The sequence below is a fragment of the Stegastes partitus genome, unplaced genomic scaffold (assembly GCF_000690725.1).
Source record: "Stegastes partitus isolate 25-593 unplaced genomic scaffold, Stegastes_partitus-1.0.2 Scaffold633, whole genome shotgun sequence".
Taxonomy (NCBI): domain Eukaryota; kingdom Metazoa; phylum Chordata; class Actinopteri; family Pomacentridae; genus Stegastes; species Stegastes partitus.
The window spans coordinates 381,349-401,126 of record NW_007578364.1 but is presented as its reverse complement, the minus strand read 5'-3'; the positions used below and the strand labels follow the sequence as shown (position 1 = coordinate 401,126).

Genomic DNA, 19,778 nt, shown 5'->3' with positions numbered 1-19,778 from the left:
GAACAAAAAGTTGTAAATATAATAAACCCATTTTTCAATACAAGTTTCAAGGAATCAATGACTTCCATTGTATTCATGTGATTCCAAAACATCTAATCTAATCTAATTAAGCACATAACATGACTCAGTTGTTCAGGTCCAATCACTGACAGAACTTCCACAGGGTGAGGCTTTGCCCTCATGCTTGTAGAAACACTCGATCATCAGCGTGTAAGAGACACACGTGTGAAAACATCTGGGAAACACATTAGATGCCGTCATCAAAATTCAAACAGCTCTCTGAGATATGAAGGTGGTTGTTATGATGAAAAGCATGTGTGATTGTGGCTTTTGCTTGATGTGACATCAAAGTGACATGATTTGAGCCAGTTTCTGATTAGAGGATGTTACAACTCATCTGTTCTTCCCTGTTTACTGTAAACACAAACTCAACCCTGTAACCTTCACCTAAAGCAGCCAACGGATCACCAGTAGATTTACTAGTTACACACCTTGACGTCTGACCTCGGCCTCTGACTCTCTGGGTCACATCCGCATGCACTGACAAAAGGCTTCACTGCACCGTCCTGACAGATGTTCATGTGGACAAACACAGCTGGAGCAGCTTCACGTCCCGAAAAAGGACAGAAACGGAGCAGCAACATTGCTATTATTTCCTCCAGTTGCTGTTATTTCTGTCTTCAGAGGTGTTACATCAGCCACACAGTCACTGTACACTTGCACATACATGCCTTCCCCTGTGTGTCTATTGCTGTCTTGCATTATGTTTCATGAGCTGGTGTCAGTGGAGTAACGTGTTTCCATCAACAGATGGCAGCACAAAATAAGTCTGGATGGAAGAATTTATTTAGGTCTTGTTTTTCTTGACCTGGTGACTTCATTCTTCTGAATTTCCACATGTGCATTTTCACAAATGGCATCTCTGGACCATTATTAATCATTTGTTGATGTCAAAAATGGTCAGTTGTAATGAAATCAACTTGTAAAATGTGTCATTTCCAGCAGATCTCCTGATGTTTCACAAGTGACGGCTGTATTTATATCTGGTACAGATAGTCTCAATTCAGTTCAGACTCTCAGGTTATTTTTTTCCGACCAAGGGTGTCTCAGATTTCAGCCGAAGGAAAAAATAGTAAGCTGTTTGATGAGCAGAGACAATCTTGGAGGAATCTGTGAGAGGAGCCTGTTTGGCCTCTCAGCGTTTTTTCACCGGGAGTCTAATCAGATAATCAGTCGATAGGAGCCTGTCGGTAGATAGTGAGATCAATCCATGTGCTGGTAAAGGCCCGGTTTACATGGTTAAGTGATATCATCCTGGCTGTTTACCCGTCATTGTCACTATCTGATCGGGCAGCTTCCTGCAGCAGCGCCCCCGCAGGCTGACAGCGGAAGTGCAGCGAGGACACTGCGTCAAGTTTCACATAATGAAGCACCGAGATCCCGGACTGGACTTTAAAAGTAAAACCCTGCTGAGAGGGAGGACATGCACAAACTGTAGAAAGGATTTGTCAGTTTATATAAAAGGGGAATAAATATGGTAGGTTAGAGGAGAGATTAAAAGTGGCAAACTGGAACACATACATATAGACAGGGCTGAGTAGATTTATTTAATGTCTGGCACGCTGCATTGTGCAAGTGTGCACAACTCACCAGACAAAAGGAACGCAAAGGACTTATGTTCAAATAGGGCTGCAGCTAAAGATCTTCTTTCTTAGATAACTTTTTTTTTTTTCAACTGATCAAATCTTTTGTCTGTGCAGTTTCATGATGTAGTAAACCAAAAAAAAATGTCAATCAAAGCCATTCAACTGTTCTTGCCACCAAAGACATTCAATATACTAAAAAATAAAAAAAAACTACAACAGTTGATCACTTAGCAGCTATTAAATTAACTGGCAGCTATTTTGGTAGCTGATTAACTGGTTTTAACTGGTTTAAATATATGTTTTATGCAATTCAAAGTGCTTTACATGAAACATTAAAAGCATAAAAGGAACATAAAGCAACATAAAAATATATTTTTAAACATAATTAAATTATTATTTAAAAGAAATGAATGAAATAAAATATTACAAGATAAAATGAAAAGTAAAAAGTCACAGCACAGCTTAAAATATAAATGATTTAATGAAACAAACAGAAAAGTGTTCAGATGATGTAAAAGAGTTCCTGCAGTTTTCTGGGCGTTTGTTCCAAATATAATGTAAATGTGGGTAGCTGGGTCTTCCAGAGCTATTCCTGATTTTATTTCATTTCCTCTGAACTTTGGACAAACAATCTGTTGGTTTTTATACATAATGTTGTGTTTTCACGTGTCTTTTAAATTCTGATTATTTCATGACTTATCTGTATCGTCTTAAGCCGCACTTTTAGCACTTTTTAAAAAAACGCTCTCTAAATAAAGATTTCTACCATAATTATGACTATATGAAGAAACCATAGACTGTATATGGAAGAAACTCCAGTATGTTATGGATAAACGTTAACTGTCTCGCTTATGTGAAATGTGAGGCTTTTATTTTGGCGGCGCGCTTCCTGCCTCTCCGCTGCGTCCCGTGTGCACCTTGACGCAGCAGCTCGTCTGTGGCTGCTGCTGGCTGCTGCAGGCGTGCTATTTGCGGCAGCGGAGATACCTCTGCGAAATGCCTTTTGTATGCCCGGCTGTATTTTTTTGGTTTTGTTTTGCGTTTCGCGAGGCTCCGATCACAGCGTTTGTAGCCATGGCCGGCGGTGGATTCAGCGGGCTGTCCTAGCTGACTGAGCCGCTCCAGCAGCGGTGGGTCCGGTGCAGTGCACAGCCGGGGATGAGGCCTACTTGTTAAAGCTCCCCCACCACCCCTCCATCGCGATGGCTGATGATCAACAACAACCTGGTCAGAAGCCTGCCTCGGGATTAGGCTCTCTTCCAGCGCTGGTGCCAGGACTCCAGGGGCCCGAGGCAAACGCGTTACAGTTCAAAATAAAGAATTCAATTTGGTAAGGATGGGAAACGGTGGCCGAGCAGCCACACTGTCCTTTTCGCTAGCCGTAGCCTCGTAATTAGCGTATCTGAGTGTGGAGAGGCAGGCAGGCAGGGAGGCGGTGTGCTGCACAAAGCGGCGGAAAATAACACGAGTGCCGCCGAGCCGAGCGCACACATCCGAGCCGAGCACGACGACAGCGAGGCCGGAGACGGAGTCCGGCTCCGGGTTCGTGCATCAATAACACCGTCGGGCTCCTTCCAGCAGCTGTAGCTGGGATCATTAGCATGGAGCCATAGGAGGCCATGTTCTAGTAGATGCCACCAAATCCACCGGTGGTGCTGATGCTCAGGATGACAGGTGTCAAAGCAGACAGGCTGATTTAATGCTCTTAATGAGAGGCCTGGCTCACACGTTCTCATTTAGTTCATGCATCTGCAGTGGCTTTGGGAATTATTCACTCACTTCCAGCCTGATCCTCCTGCACCTTGCACTGCATTGTTATTGAAATCAGCTAAATGTTTTTATATTTATCCTGTATAAGCTGCAGGGTTGCACCTTTTTGCATGCCTTCCAGTAGTGTGGTTCAATGTACAAACACACGAAGACAAAGTGATGTTTTTGCTGATTTATTTCATAAGACGAAAATCTCTCATTTGCATAAATATTCAGAGCCTTTGCCATTCATCCTTTGATACACCTGCTTTGATTATGTTTGTGATATGGCCAGGCTTGTGTCTGCAGTCGCTCCCTGTTAATCAAGTAGTGCTGTGTGTTCACTGTGTGTCTGAATTCTGCGATGTGTTCACCATAATCTGCCTGTAAACCATCAAAATATCCACCAACAGGCTGGACATTTATTGAAGTATCACAGCAGGAGGGACATATGGGCATTAGGGCTGCACAATATTTAGAAATTAAATGACATTTTGTTGTTTTGCAATGATTGTGAAATGAAAAAATACTGTAATTTTCCATGGATGGTGTAAAAAAAACTGTATTTGGACAGAAATAATCAGTCTCGACTGATTGGGATGATTTTGTAGGAAACTGCATTTATAGGAAATCAAAAATAATTTTAAAAAAGGTAAATATTTGGAACCTCTCTCATATGTTATAACACTGGCAAAGGCATCCAATGTAGTTTATTTGTTTTGGGTGGCATCCAGATCTGGCATTGTGGTGCTAATTTAAATGGTCTAATTAGTTGTGTTGCCTCATGTGGTCACAATACTGCCGACTGAATGCCTGATTTTGGTCAGCTTCATCTTTCTTGTGGCTAAAATATGTCCTTACACCAGATATTGCATTTATTTTTGCCACCAAATCTTCCTTTTCATTGTTTCTCTCAGGTTCTTAACTCATTATGATTGGCAAAGCCTGCACGGCAACAAATTCTATGTGTTCTGAACACAGTTAAGAAATGAGACTTGGTGTATCCAAGAAGCCTTAAATTAATTACAGTGTACTTGACAGACTTCACATGTTTTAGTTTTCATTTCAGCAGCTAGAACAGTTTCAACATCATGTTTTTGACTGCACACATCGATGCTGAAGTGATATATTGTGCAGCCCTAATTTGAAGTCCACGATGTTATTTGTGTCAAAATTCCGAGTTTGTTAATGTATGCACCGTCATCCGCCTGCAAAGCATCCAACAATCTGTTTCCTAGTAGACATGTCACAGCAAGAGACGCCATCTTTAGCCTTAGTTTTAACACCTGTGAGTTTGCCAATATTACAAGTCAAGATATCTGCCAAGGAAAAACAGCCTCTGGAACAAAATCAGTGGTCTCAGTGGTGTGTACAGTATTTTCTACTAATTGTTCCTGAATGCAATATGCTGCAGTGTAAAAAAAAATAAAATCCCAGCTGTACGCCATGAAATCTGTCACTGATGACCTAAAAATAATGATAAAGTGAGTTTCACAGGGAGTAGAGAATTAATGAGGAAACCTTTGGCAAATTGAAGTGGTTGGACCCGATTTAAATCCCACCATTCATATAGTTCAAATAAATCATACATGTGGGTAAGAGCAGAGAGCTTTGAATGCTCCCAGGAGCACAGTGGGCTCCACCCAGGTTTGGAACTCTCAGGACTTTGAAACTCTGTAAACATCACCTGGCTTAGCACCGTTGGTGTGCTAAAGCATGGGGGTGGCAGCATCATGCATTGGGATTGCTTTCTGTAGCAAGGAAAGGGAGACTGGTAAGAGGTGAGAGAGGAATGTATGTACCCAAATATTAAAAGTTTCAGCTCCAGAGCGAACATAAGTGATCTTTTAGTTTGAAATATGACCCAAAGAATACCGCTGAAATGGCTCTCAGACAAGTCTCACAGAAAGATGACCTAAATTTGTGATTTCTGCCAAGGTCCCGAATAAGGGGCTGCATTTTTTTTTACGTAAGAGAGAGTTACATATTTGAAATAAATTAGCAAAAACTTTCACCTTTTTATTCTGTTTATTGAGTGTAGATTAACATCTGCAAAGTACATCAGTCAATAAATTGTAAAACAATTAGGTGCAATGAATGAGGTAATCTGATTACTTTTCATAGCCAGTATACATGATGTCATACCGTCTCAGTAGATAAAGATGAGACAAATTGCACTGTTAGTCACACTTGGTTACGTGGAGAGGCAATATAATCGTCATTTACAATACTTTCTTAAAGCCCTGTGTTGGCCTGAATGACTGTTAATTAAAAGAATCTATTTTTAGAATTTGTTTTTTTTGTCATATTTAGCACCTCAAAAACACAAGGTAACGGTGATAGCAGCTACATAATAAATGTGTTGAAATGTTCAGACAATGCTGAATGTATAAATGTGATTTTTTTCCAATGCAAGTCGTGTTTATTCACATTTTTTGGCTTTTGCTCTCTTTCTCATTCTAGCAAATCTGTACAATCAAAAGTGGACAGCATATTGGTGAGTATCCACAAATACTGCTCTACTTGTCAGTGCTAAGCCTGTTTGTTACCTAACATGGTGCCACTCCCTTACTGTCAGAGAGTCACATAGAAGTCTTGAGAACATTTGTGCAGCTTAGCTTTTGTGAAGAAATACTATATTAATGATAAATGTATGTCTAATAGTTAATGTATGCTGACAGTCTGATGAGTTTCCTACAATGTATACCAACAAACTAAAACCTCAATACTTACATTTATTTAATAATTACATAGGAGCATTAGTATCTTTTTGTATTAGCACTAACATTTCTACTATGTTGAAGTTTTTTAAAATAATAGCGACAGTATAGTATAAATGTAATTATCCATAAATCCAGTTTTTACGTTATGCATAGGAAGGAATAAAAGTGCAAATTTAAAAATGTGCAGCATGTGAGCTGTTTATCTTTGCCTGATACGTACATAAATATATGCATGTTACTGAGTTAATTCAGGTCTAATTACTTCCAGTTATATCAGACACATAAGTGCATTTCTGCTTTTTATTTCCGTACAAGCTCTCTGCTTGTGCACATTTTGTTGTCGATTTATCCGAGCAAGAAGTGTGTCACGCTGTCTCACAGCTGTTTTCAGCAGCGAAAGCCATGTCAGCGACATCAAAGCAGCGCGATAAAGCCTCGTCTATTTTTTGTCTTCAAAAAAAAAAAAAAGAACGGGATAAAAAACAGAGTCTGTATTTTAATTTCAACAAGTCTGTCTAGTGTTTGGCAGTTCTGGCAGCTTAACTTCCTTTTTCGTCCAGTGTTTGGCTCCTCTGATGCTTACTCATTGTTGCACACAACTCATCGAGCTGAAGCAAATAAACTGACTTCCAAACCAAGATCTTTTCCCACATAGGTGCAAAAATCCTGTAAATCAACATTAAAGTAATGTTGAGACTAAAACAATCGAAGATATCAGCTTGGTATAAACAGCATTTTGGTGTTTTTAAAGAATACATTATATAATTTATTGCCCAACCAAAATAATGAAGTAAAAAAAATAAATAGAATTTGTTTCCCAGGAGAAAAATATTTTGATCTGTACTTAGCATTGTTTTTCCTGAGAATTTGTGGATAAGACAAGTGCAGGATTAGTTCAGATTCCACTGAATGGTGCAATGTAATGCCCTTAGACACTAGGATTTAATTGTTAGGCTGTTGTTTTGAAACGCGGGCGGGTTCCATAACTGACGCATGTGAATTTGTAAATGAAAACGAAATTCTGAGAACAGGTGTAAAGGTCATCTTAGAAAATTCAAGAGGAAATTTTAAGCAGATGGTGCGAAGACAAAAAAAAATTGAAGTTCCAACCACAGCGTCAGCAGAGCAGGACTCAGACAGGTAATTCATTCAGCGCTTGTAGCGATGGAGTGTAGTAAATAGCATTTTCATTCACTGCTTATTGGCTGGCAGCTCTCACCTCATTCATTTAAGCATCGGTTCCCTTAGCAACAAAGAGGCAAATAGAAAAGGAAGAGGTGAGATGAGTCCGTTCTTAGAAACCAAGTGGAAAGCAGTTAAGGTGAGATCAGCTCTGAGATGGTTGCGAGCAGCTGCCGTATCTGAGTAGGAGGAACGAGCAATTAACCAACTCCACGTCGCACCTTTAAACAATGCAATTAGCAAATTTGCAGAATATTTGCTACGCAGCTTGTCTGACCCGGAGTTGAAACTGTTGTGCCAATGGGCTTCCAGATTCATGGTGTCCTCCTTGTGCGACACATAATACTATTTCACGAGTGAACACGTTTTAAATCTATTACACAATGAATATTGAACTGAAACTGCAAAAAATTCTATCGAAAATAAAATCACAATATCTGTCAGCATAAATCGCTCAGCCCAACTGTGTCGCACTTAAACTTGGTGCTATATACTCACCAAGATAGACCTTTTTTTTTTATTTTGGTGCAAAATGATATCAGTCTGAACACAGCTTTTTCAATTGTTTTAACTCCTGTTTTCATCTTTTATTCAAAACCTATGAAGCACACATTTATAGATTTCTGTTTGAGTAGGTTTTTTTCACTGTTTTTTTTCCTTTTTCTTTCTTTTTTTAACCTTTACAGCAAGATGTTGAGAAGTTTACAGACATCGAAAAACTCTACCTCTACCTTAAGTTGCCTTCTGGTCCCAGCAGTGGCAATGATAAAAGGTAAGTCACAGACACACACTTGACGCACGTTTTCCACTTTGCTCTTGGGCCCTTTTTTTTTTCTGTCTCGCACACACACGCTTTGTTGTGGCTCTCATTACATTATTGGCGCTATCTCATTGCTTGTCAAAAAAAAAATAAATCAAAAAAAATTTAAACTCACAATCCACTGGCTGCTACACAGACACAGGTTAGCCTTCCAGCCCCTAAAGTGAAATTGAATTGAGGGTCTATTTTTTTTTTTGCTTTGTGGCACTTTTATTGGAGTTGTTGAGTTTTTTCTTAGTACAAATTTGTGAGTCATTTTTCCAGCTGTATGATTGATTATCAATATGAAGCAAACCACTGAAATATGTAGATTTTTGCTATACCTAGCTGTCTGTGTTTCATTTGTTTCCCCATATCTATTCATCACCCCAACCCTCAAATTCTGCCCATTTGGACTGAGAATGAGAGGGGGTCCTCCACTCCTGGATTATGGTATTAAAGTTTCTGTATTAACAAGAAATGATGCACAACAGTCACGAGCACTGAGTCACCACATTTATTTCTCTTCTGCACTAATTTCAGTGATCAGAGTTCCATGTCGTCAAGCCGTACTCAACAGATGTATGCATTCAACTGGATACGCAATCACCTAGAAGAGCACCCAGAGACTTCCCTCCCAAAGCAAGAGGTGTATGATGAATACAAGTGAGTGTGTGTCCTCGATGTGGGGTCGGAGGGAGGGGAGGTAGTGATCTGCTAATACACACTTTGTCTCACCTTTTAATCTCATGTTGTGAACGTCGTCTCTTGCAGGAGCTATTGTGACAATCTCGGCTACAATCCACTGAGTGCAGCAGACTTTGGAAAGATCATGAAGAATGTCTTTCCTAACATGAAGGCACGTCGACTGGGCATGAGGGGCAAATCCAAATATCCTTAAGTTCTGGTGAACCTGTCAGCAGAGTCATGTTGCGTGTTCTGATGCTTTTGTTTGTCCGTGAACATCGTGGTTGCATCCGTGCAGTGGGTTTGCTGATCTTAGCAGGCAGATCGGGAAGTTTTTGCTGGGTTTTGATTTGAGATCCTTCAACAGATTAGTCATAAAATACATGATAAAACAGTGCAGGATTATTAGCAGGTTTATTGCTATGACTTGTTTGCATGTTTGCTTTTAAATTCAGACTTTGAACCTTCAATTTACATTCAGCAACTCTCACCTTTGCCAGCTGCTTATGAAATTAAATTCCACCATTAAGATCAGAAACCATGTAAAACTTCTGACTACTGATGGCCAGCGATGATTTCTTAGTTATTTATAGACTGTTAGCTGACTTTCTGGAGTCGTCAATCATCTACAGCTGCATCTTCCATCTTCAATTGTGTTGCTGACAGTGTGAGTGGATGTGCAAGTTGGATAGAAGATGCCCCAAACTGTTTATTGTTAATGCAAGTTTAGTAAGTAGAAGATTTATCCCAAAAATGCTCAGAGTGTTTGTATTTTTTTTGGAGGTTTTCTAAAGAACTTGCAATTTCGGAGGAAAAGCCACTATAAATACTACTGCACATGCTCGTTTTCCTTAGTAGTTGTCAGTTTTGTCAGTGCCCTAAACACAAATGTTCTGTAGTCTTTGAAAATTTGTAATTTACTTCTGCCCAAAGTTGTTGCTGGCATATTTAAAAAGCCAGTAGCAGGGAATCCTTGGCTCTGAGCTGAAAGGCTGATATCTGGCTTTGGAGTCTCTATTTTTTGAAGGATTATTTTTTTTGGCATTTTGCCTTTATTAGATAATGACAGTGGATAGAGACAGTAAAAATGGGGAAGTAGAGCAGGGGGATGACATGCTGTAAGGGTTTGACCTGCTAGGAATTGAACTGGGGACTCACTCCTGAAGGAATCAACACCCATGTGGTATATGCTGCCGTAACCACTTAGCTATCAAGGTCGCTCGTGAAATGTCTGTTTCTGGCAGATTCTCAAGGCAGCTAACTTCTCTGTTGATGTAAAGATGAGCATAGAACAGATTAGAAACAGAATTTCAGAAAAAAAAGACTCAACCAGAGTTTGTGTGAGGTCAGCATCAGCATGTTAGAACCGTCTCCTGACTCAGTATGGCCTAGAAACCTTAACTCCTTCGCACATACTGTTATAGCGGGTTGAGGAAGAAAGCTTTTGTTCACATGCCATCTTTACCCAACCTGGATCTGCAGAAATCTGGCGATGGGGTAAGTTACACTGCAAAACATCTGAAGCAGCAACTTAGATTTCTAAACTTGTCCGACGCTCATCCACCTGCTGCGTTGTTCTGTCTGAACAGTGTGAGCTGATGGAGCCGACAGGCCAGTCTCCGAGCGCTGAGGATGAAATGAGATCTGCAGCCTGCGGACTGGTGTGTGAGTGGGCTCAAAAGGTCCTGAGTCGTCAGTTTGACAACGTGGAGGACCTGGCTCGCTTCCTGCTTAATAGCCACTACATTGGTACTAAGTCCATGGCTGCGCTCACTGTTATGACTGGAACACCTACAGGTAAAGGCACACTTGTAGAGGAAAATGTTGCCAGCGTCGTGTTTCACAAATGATTGTCACTCACACATTTGAAAACAAAAACGCAAGTTCTGCAGTACTCGGTCATCTTCATGCACAGATTGCAAAAAAAATAATAATTATGCAGCAGATTAAGTTGCTGCCTTCAAATTTCACAAAACAGGCTCGTCTCCAAAAACATTGATTGCATGTATCGTCAGCTGTCTGTGCAAAAACATAATAAATCCAAGGAGCTTCAGTAAAAAGCAACCGCACTTCTGTCTTAGGTTTTTGCAGGCATTTCACCTCTCATCTGTCTTGTGAAAAGGAGATGTCCAGTTGCTTTTTACTGAAGCTGCTATGAGCTGAATACCTGAGAATCTACACAGACAAAATGTAATGTGATTAATTCAGCTGTTTGTAAATTGTTTCTCATATTAACCTTGTCGTAGAAAATGGTTTATTGTGAGACTATTGTGAGCATGGTCCCGTTCTTGTCACTTGACAGGCCCTGATCACAACCAACCTTCCACTCCTCTTTCCTTTAACTGACACTATGCACTTTAAAAATCATAATCCAGATTTTTTTTGTATGTCTTTGCAGGAATGAAGACGCCAACTCCAGCCTCTGCATTTGTGCCCACAGCTGAGGCAAACTCATTCCAACCCCAGGTGAAGACCCTCGCCTCTCCCCCCGTCGATGCAAAGCAGCAGCTGCAACGCAAGATCCAGAAGAAGCAGCAGGAGCAGAAGCTCCACTCACCCCTGCCTAGTGAGTCCCAGGTCAAGAGAACGGAAGCCAGTACCCCCGGCCCCACAATCCCCTGTGGCAGCCCTGCTCTGCTCTCCCCTCAGCCCACCATAGGCATCGTAGTAGCAGCTGTCCCGAGCCCAGTCACGGTATGTGGTTCGGTTTTTCCCACTAATTCAGTTTAGTTTGGTGATAAGTGTGCCTAAATGTTGTCTTTTGTTGTCGTTGTCCTCCCAGGTACAGAGAAGCAGGCAGTTGATGACCTCTCCCAGCCCTGTAGGGACGGCTGAAGGAAAAGTGTTGCCTGTGAACTTTCAAGTGGTCACTCAGTCTCTTAAACAGTCCCCCAAAACTCCCCAGAATATCTCAGCTAGTCCTGTAGGTGACCGGCTGGCAAGACACGGTACAAGGTACGCCCAAATCCTGCCTAAGCCCTCTGCCACCAGTGCCATCACGCTACGTTCACCTCCAACGCTCCTCATCACCAACAGCCCCATCAAAACTGTGATGCCCACTCCCCACGTCAGCTCAGTCAATGTGGTGAAGATGACGGCCATCGCTCTGGCTCCCAGCAGCACTAGTAACAGCAGCACCACGACTGTGCGACCGGCCTCGGCTGGTGTGAGCACCACAGCTATTTTGGACGATTCCCAGCACTCACACGGTGGAAGTTCAGCTGCCCCTCAGTCTCCTGCAGTAAGACCCAGTGTTCCAGCATCTACCCTGACCCTCTGCACTGACACCAAAATGGTGTCTGAAGCTGGTAATGACAGTAACCCCACGTCTGGCACAGAGAAAACTGCTGTTGGAGCCAAAGAGGACAGAGTGGCTAAGTTCAGGGCTGCCAGTGAGCCAAGCTTCCTGGTTAAGTGTTCTCCAGGACAAGAAAAAGGTGGAAGGATAAAAAGTGACCCCACATCCCCTCCCACTGCTGTAGCTGTAGCTGGGACTCAGGACAGCAATAACAGTAACTGCCATGACAGTACTTTGTACTTGACTGTTGATAATCAGAACTCCAATGGCAACACATCATCTAATGGCTCCACTGCTGTTAACCCAACATCGAAGGATCCCTGCTCAGATTCCAAGAGCCCCAGGAAGCGCACAGGCGGGGAGTCCCATGTGATTCCTGTGAAGCGGGTGTTTATCTCCCAGCAGCCGTTGGCTGTGGTTGACAATCCCAAACCTGGAGTCAGTGCTGCAGTGAAGAGGATCCCCAGACCAGGAACCCCTGCCAGACCAGAGAGTGCCCCCTGCAAAGTGACTGTGAAACACACCTCTATAGGGCCCACACAGATCCTTGCACTCTCCGACTCACCCATCACACACACTGAGGGCACCCAGACTGTTGTTAAACCCCAGGACATGGTGGTGAAACATGAAGACCATTCTCTCAGCCCTGATACCAGCACCGGAGCGGCTGGAAACAGCACGACTGATCAGGCGTTGCTACAGCAGATTACCGGGGACCCCCGTGCCATACCAGCCAACTCAGGACCACACGAAGCCTCTGTGATGAGTGACTTAAAGAGCACAATATGGGAGGAGGGACAGCTTGACGAGCTCCGAAAGCAGGCGTTTGCCCAGCAGATACCAGCAGAACACAAACAAGCCCCTAATGACCAACTTTCCATTATCGCTCAACCCACCGAGGCCTCGGGCCAGCTCACCCTCACACAGGAGATGGTGGACTTTGCAGGTTCTCAGCCCAACATGGACTATTTCCCCTTCAATGATGATGACATGACCCAGGACAGCATCGTTGAGGAGCTAGTCCAGATGGAGGAGCAGATGAAGCTGAAGGGTCTGTTTGGTAACTGTGTTGACGTGTCCCTGCAGGGTCAGTCAGCCAGCAGCCAAGGCTCTATCCTCGGTGCTCACCAGGCCAGTACTACCTTCTACCATTCTGCCCACAGCAGTACCACTCCAGTACAAACTCCCACTCCAACACCAACGCCGACCCCAACGCCCACACCCACCTCTGAAATGACGCTTGCACACAGCCTGACGAGAGAGAGCCCCTGCTCCCGCATGGCTCCCATCACCCCAGTGGACGGAGCCATGGGTCGCCACACTCCCATCAGCACACCCCTGTCAAACTGCAGCAGCAGCGTCCCCCCGAGTCCGGTGGAGTGCAGGAACCCTTTCGCTTTCACTCCCATTAACTCGAGCATCACAGGTTATCATGACGCCAGTATTGTCTCCAGCAGCCCCGTCAAGCCCATGCAGCGGCCCATGGCAACACACCCTGACAAGGCCAAACTGGAGTGGATCAACAACCGCTACAACAGCAACTCTGCAGGTCCGTTGTCCAACCATAGCATTGGCATTCTGCCCAGCTACCAAGACCTGGTAGACGATCAGTTTCGTAAGCCGCATGCGTTTGCAATTCCTGGTCAGTCATTTCAGCCTCAGTCCAGACAAGATGCTGCACACTTTGGCCGTTTGACCCCCATTTCTCCAGTGCAGCAGCAGCCGCAGCAGCCACAGCAACAGCAGCAGCAGCAGCAGCAGCAACAACAACAACAACAACCCCAACAACAGCAGCTGGCCACAGGTGTAACTACTCCTACTAAACAGGAGAGTTTTGCTGTGCCTGCACCATTGGACAACAAGGCCTCAACCTCATCTACATCCAGTACTTTCCGTTGCCGCAGTGTTAGCCCTGCAGTGCGCCAGAGGAACTTCAGTGGGAACACCGGCCCTCCTACCACCACCACGAGCACCACCACAACAACTCGAGCTGTAGTTTCACCCTTCAACTCTCCCATCACCTCCGAGGTGCTCAGCATCCTGTCCAACACCCAGACTGTCAGCTCTGTCCACAGCATGGTCCAGCGTAGCCAGTCTGTACCTCTGAACATCATGATGCAGAGTGAGATGCTGCCTGTGCAGGGTCCGAGCAACGCCGCCAAAATCACCAATGTTCTTCTGAGCAAGATGGAAGCCGATGGGGATGACTCGGTTCGCGGTCTGGGCATAAACAACCTCCCGTCTAACTACACGGCCCGTATGAACCTCACGCAGATCCTGGAGACCACTCCTGGCTTTGCTGGAGGAACTGCTCACCAGACTCAGCTGCCTGTCAGCTCCAGTCCTGCTGCCTTTGAGCTCCAGCAGCATGGCTACCTCACCACTGGCAGTGGGGAACAGGTGACTTTCACTACTGGGGACAGCCAAGCACAAGCGGGCCCTGGTGAGCAAGACCAGCAGCAGCAGCAGCAGCAACAGCAGCAGCAGCAGCAGCAGCTCCAGGAGAATCCTGTGCAGACGCAACCACAGCTTCTCCTCCAGAGCACACAGCAGCAGGAGGTGGAGGATGAACAACAACAGCTGGATTTCAACAACACTGTCAAGGACTTGTTGGGGGATGATGGCCTCAACCCCAGCTCCCAGTTGGTGGGTCAGGTAGCTTCGGAGCTCAATGCCGTGGCATCCGACTTCTCAAATGACATCAGACTGACCTCAGATCTGTCCAGTAGCATCACTGACCTTAACACGTTGGACACCAACTTGCTGTTCGATCCTAATCAGCAGCAGGAACAATATGAAGACTCAACACTGGAAGAACTGAAGAACGACCCGCTTTTTCAGCAGATATGCAGTGATACTGTGAACTCTGGTTTTGACTGGCTAGAAAGCAAAGACCAGCCTACTACAGTAGAGATGCTGGGCTAATGTTATCTTTTCTTCTGTATGATTTCTGTTCTCTGTTGTTTGGTTTGGTGCAGATGTAGTATACCTGTTTTTAAACTAGTTTGTTGGGATTTGTCTGGACTTTGCCATTTGTTCTGTTAAAAGTGCCAGGCTTACCAGAAAATCTCTCCTACTGACGTTTAATTACTTCCCTCCTTTTTCATTTGTCACCCAGAGTTTCAGTATTTAACCACTTTTTTCCCTCATCTGAAATCGGAAATGTTAGCATTTCAAGTAAAAAAAAGTGTGAGTACTCGGTGGCAGCATGCACTTACAAAGAGCAGATCTGTATGCTATGAACATTAGGAGAAGGGTAAGCTTCAATGACGCAATATTTCTGTTTCATGAACAATTCCGGAAAGTGAGGTGGGTAGGAAATTTGGCACAAAAGACTTCACCAAAAACGTATGCTGTTGTATACTATTTTCAATGTGTGCAGTTCAAGTTCAACCAAATGGAGACAATATTGGTATTGTAGTATATGCACATAATAGTTGTAGTACATTTGCCTGCCATATCTGAATATTAAAAAGGGTAGCATCTTAAGCTGCCAGGTGCTGAATTTATGACATTATCTTTATACTTTATCATATACCAAATCAGTGGAAAACTGATTCACATCTGAGCATTGTCCAAGAGTGAAATTTTCTTAAAGCCTATACTTCTTGTACTGTTTAATATCTTATAAAGGGAGTAGATGAATCAGTAGGGAGAAGATGCGGATTCAGGCCACTTTGTGGACTATACATTGAGAGGAATCAACAACTGGCTGCCTTATTCCCGAAGTCCAAGGCCTTACGCCATCTTTAGAGAGACTGTACATAGTATAATGTTAAGATATCTTCGGAACCATCCAGAGCTTCACCATATCAAGGCAGCTGTTACTCTGATATTTTCAGTACTCTTTCTTATTCTGTTTTTGTTTCGCAGTGTTACGATATAGATGCGTATTGTATAGGCTAACGACTACACTGTGTGTGCCCTTATCATCAATGGATTTGGAGGAATTTGATATGCTGTCATTTCATGAAAAAACCATGGCAGGCACACTTTCAGTCATGAGATCATTTTTTTTGGCATGCTATACTCCCAGCTCAGATAAGAATATCAATGGTATGGAGAAGGCTAAGGTACAAGCAAAACGAGAGGCTGACATGTAGGTTTTGACGTCATCTTGAGATCAAGAGGAAATTGAATTATTATTATGTTTGGGAGATCCGGCCTTATTTCCATACCAAAGATGATCTGTTTGAAAATCATAAGAGATTATTACACATAGAAACACTCCTAGGAAACATCACCAACAACGGGAAGCGGGCAGCCTCAGAGATATAAAAGAGTTCTATTGCATTTGAGGAAAAGGATTAAGTTGCATAAATCTTATGTACAGTATGTAAATTTGTGAAATGGTCACTGTCCTATGTTTTATAGGTAACCATGGACCTGAAAGCATGTTGAAACCATCACTGCTAGCCAGGTAGGCTATGTGATACAGTAGGATGCTTGCTTGAGTTTTTGGCTATTGTCAATGTTGTACAAGTCATGTTTAAGCTCCATCTGTAAATAGGATAGATACATAGAGATTTGATGTATCAAGACACTATATTATGGCCATTATTCTAGCTAAGTATGTGCCATTTAAAAGAAAAAAAGCTTAACAGATTTATAGTCGGCAAGATACTGTATGTTGTGTGTTACATTTCTGGCTCAATGTGTCGTAAAAGTAATGCTGTCTGGTCTCGCTTGCTGATTTTATTTTATTTTTTTCTATTCAAAGATAATAGGTCTCTGCAGTTGCAGAAGTGATGTGTGCTTTGAGCAGGATCAATAGCATGGTATATTGAGAAAAAAAGTTGTGATACTGTTAGCTGGTTGCAAACATCTCTGTGACAGACATTGTGCTCAAAGTCTTTCAGCAGACACTGGAAAAAAAAACGATTACTCATGTTTCAACAAACTTTGGAGGTTCACGTTATTGCACTAAATTTTTATGACACACGGCTTTGCCACATCTTTATGGACAAATGTAATGATGGATGCCCGTTAAAAAAAGAAAAAGAAAAAAAATATTTTTTATGACAAGATGAGTAAGGAAATTAAGTGAATTGTCAGAAAATGACTAATTGTCTTGTAGCAAAATGTGCATTAATCTCAGTGAGATACACATTTCTTACTCATTCTCATACATGAGAATATAAAGCATTGAGGGAAAAAAGTTAAATAACCTTTTAAAACCTACATGCTCATTATGTTGATAAATGATTGTACGCACGCATGTGTGATGACTTCTGTTGTACTTTGTATTCTTGGTAACCACTGTCTTCTGTGATTTGGGCAGGTTCTGTTAACCAGACTGGCAGTGCTAGTTTCATGAGTTACATTACTTTCATTGTGTGCTGTTTACTAAGTTAATGTTGTTCTATATGTTATGTTGATGACTGTTTTCTGACGATTTTACATATTCTTATTTTGCAAAATGCATTTGTGAAGAAATTTTAACATTTTCTCTTAATTTTTTCTTTAACAATATGGCACTGATATTTGAATTTGAATGAAGGAAACGCACCTCTTTATGAGTACAGAAGCTCCATCAAGCAGTGACTCTGATTCTTTACCTTTGACTGACCCAGACCCAACTCTGTTTGACTATCTTGTCCATTTCTACCAGTAGAAAAAAAAAAAAAAACCCTCCTCTGTGGTGTTGTCTGGTGTTCTGCTTAATGTACAGTAGCTTGTTAATATTGCAAACGCGTTGTTTCTTTTTTCAATGGAAAGTACTCACTGGTGAGATTTTTAAAGTGGTTTTAAAAGCCAATAAACTTTTTTAAAGAATGTTCCTGCGTGTTTAAGTGGTGATGGTTTTGTATTTTATTGCAGTGAATAAAAAAAGAGTGCTTCACAGCCTGAGAAAGTATAAATGGCAGGACTTTGTAGTTATTGTAGTTTCAGTGTAGTTACACAAGGTATTAACATTGAAATTTGTTGTTTTATTTGCTAAACAATTTTTGTATTAGATGTAGTTTCATTTTAAGGGAGAAACCTAGGATCTGTCTCCCAATACAAACCCTGCAGGACAAAAACAAAGCATTGATTGGACTGTCTCCAGCTGATGACGTGACAGTGTTTATTGATTTCTCCAGATATGCTAATGCTGATGCTTATTTGCTTTTGGTCAAACACTACCCGCTTTTGATATTTTAGCAGTCAAGTTTATGCAAACTCAAAACCTTTCCATCACCCTCTTGCCAGGAGGTTAGAGGTCACCAGCTCTTCAAATGACCTCCGAGGTCAGAAGGGGGTGGCCTCTCCTACAGAAACCCTCCAGCCAATCAGAGCCCAGACCTGTGGTCCTCTGCTCTGCTTTCCCAGGGCCTCGTGATATTCATAACATGTTAATGACCTTAACCCTATTGATCGTGGCCCAACAGCCTGACCTTTAGCCATGTGGAGCCCAGTGGTTACCTCAACCTACACAACACAACATTTGGCAACATGAGTCGACAGATTTCAAAAGGGAAAGAAAATAGATTGCGTTTCTTGTTTATGTGCAGCATATCGATAGCCAAAGAATCTAGATCGGAGGTAAAGTGAGGCAGCAACACAGATAACTCATCGTTTGTTCAACGTAGCCACTGGCAGAGATAGCTGCATCCCATTATTATAACTAAAATCATCACTTGGAGTTTTGAGAGAATGAATAAAACATTTTTTTTTATTCCAAGGGGTTACGTTTTTTTTTTTTTTTATTGCTTTGCACTAAGACAGGCCGATAACTTGTTTGCACACAGTAACTGTAAACTGATTAATACCCATCCATTGTTTATAAACTACTAATGTTCCCTCATAAAGAAATAGTCATTAACTAAATGGCAGTAGATTATTGTTTTCCCTAAATTTCAAGTACTAAATTTATTAATGATTCTAAATTTAGAATCTTTAATGAAATAATCTCCTAATCTAAACTACTGAGTAAACATGTTACCAGATGCTATTAACCTGTCAACTGGTTTTGAGCCTTGAGTTATAACTATAAGGCTTTAGATGATTAAATCAATAGTTAGCTCTAATCAATACATAATTACACTCTGCTCTCCTCATTTGATTGAATATTGAAGTGAGGAGCTGCATGTTTGTAGCAGTAATCCCTTACAATCATTGCACAACCGTCCATAGATACAACCCAGTGTTTGAGCATCGTGCGTGTTGTGAGGCACGTCAGTTCCCAGTCTGAGTGTGATTACTTTGTTTACCTGTGCCAGTGGATGGGTGTTTTGCTGATACAGCATGGCGGATCTCACAGCTGGAGCCCATTGTAGTGCTATTGAATGAGGGGCTGGGAGACGGGAGGGTCATTGTCAAAAGGCACGGTCGCCGGATCAATATCAGAATTCATTAAGCAGCTGACTTGCAGCCATCAATATCTCTTCATAATTACAAGGTTCTGTGTTAGGAGCAGATGCCGTTCAGTGCGACCTGATTACCGGCTGGTGGCTTATAATTCCCTTGTTCACCTTATTTTGTCATCCAAAACATTTGATGTACAGAGAAGAAGATCTTACCAAGCTACTTTGCAACATTAAATGATTACTGATCAGTTAGTAGCCAACAGATCAGAGCTTAATGTATGGCATGCACTTCAGCTTTATATGGTAGGCCTCTGCAAAATCTAAAAGAAACTCAGTTCAGTTCTTGCTCTGTTCTCCCTCTGTCAGATCCTCAGTCCAGATACACATAAACTCTACCAAGACAAA

At 42.3% G+C, this 19,778-nt stretch overlaps 1 protein-coding gene across 2 annotated transcripts; it reads left to right on the top strand.

Annotated features, from left to right (window-relative positions):
* Positions 1-2,585: 2,585 nt before the first annotated feature.
* rfx7b (regulatory factor X7b) lies at positions 2,586-17,941 on the top strand. 2 transcript variants are annotated; one of them, XM_008289735.1, is made up of 10 exons: positions 2,586-2,976; positions 5,859-5,892; positions 7,987-8,072; positions 8,514-8,552; positions 8,643-8,765; positions 8,874-8,990; positions 10,199-10,283; positions 10,376-10,583; positions 11,185-11,480; positions 11,569-17,941. In XM_008289735.1, exons 1-10 carry the CDS (start codon positions 2,849-2,851, stop codon positions 15,007-15,009), a joined length of 4,557 nt encoding a protein of 1,518 aa, XP_008287957.1. In that variant the 5' UTR covers positions 2,586-2,848; the 3' UTR covers positions 15,010-17,941. The 2 variants fall into 2 exon arrangements, with proteins under 2 accessions (XP_008287957.1, XP_008287959.1); XM_008289737.1 differs by lacking the exon at positions 8,514-8,552.
* The last annotated feature ends 1,837 nt before the right edge of the window (positions 17,942-19,778 follow it).

What these genes read in the sequence shown, in the direction of transcription:
- rfx7b (XM_008289735.1), top strand. Translation starts at nt 2,849, where the DNA reads ATGGCTGATGATCAACAACAACCTGGTCAGAAGCCTGCCTCGGGATTA. An exon ending in CAAAAGTGGACAGCATATTG is followed by an intron (nt 5,893 to 7,986) that starts GTGAGTATCCAC and finishes TAACCTTTACAG; the next exon opens with CAAGATGTTGAGAAGTTTAC. An exon ending in TCCTCCACTCCTGGATTATG is followed by an intron (nt 8,553 to 8,642) that starts GTATTAAAGTTT and finishes CACTAATTTCAG; the next exon opens with TGATCAGAGTTCCATGTCGT.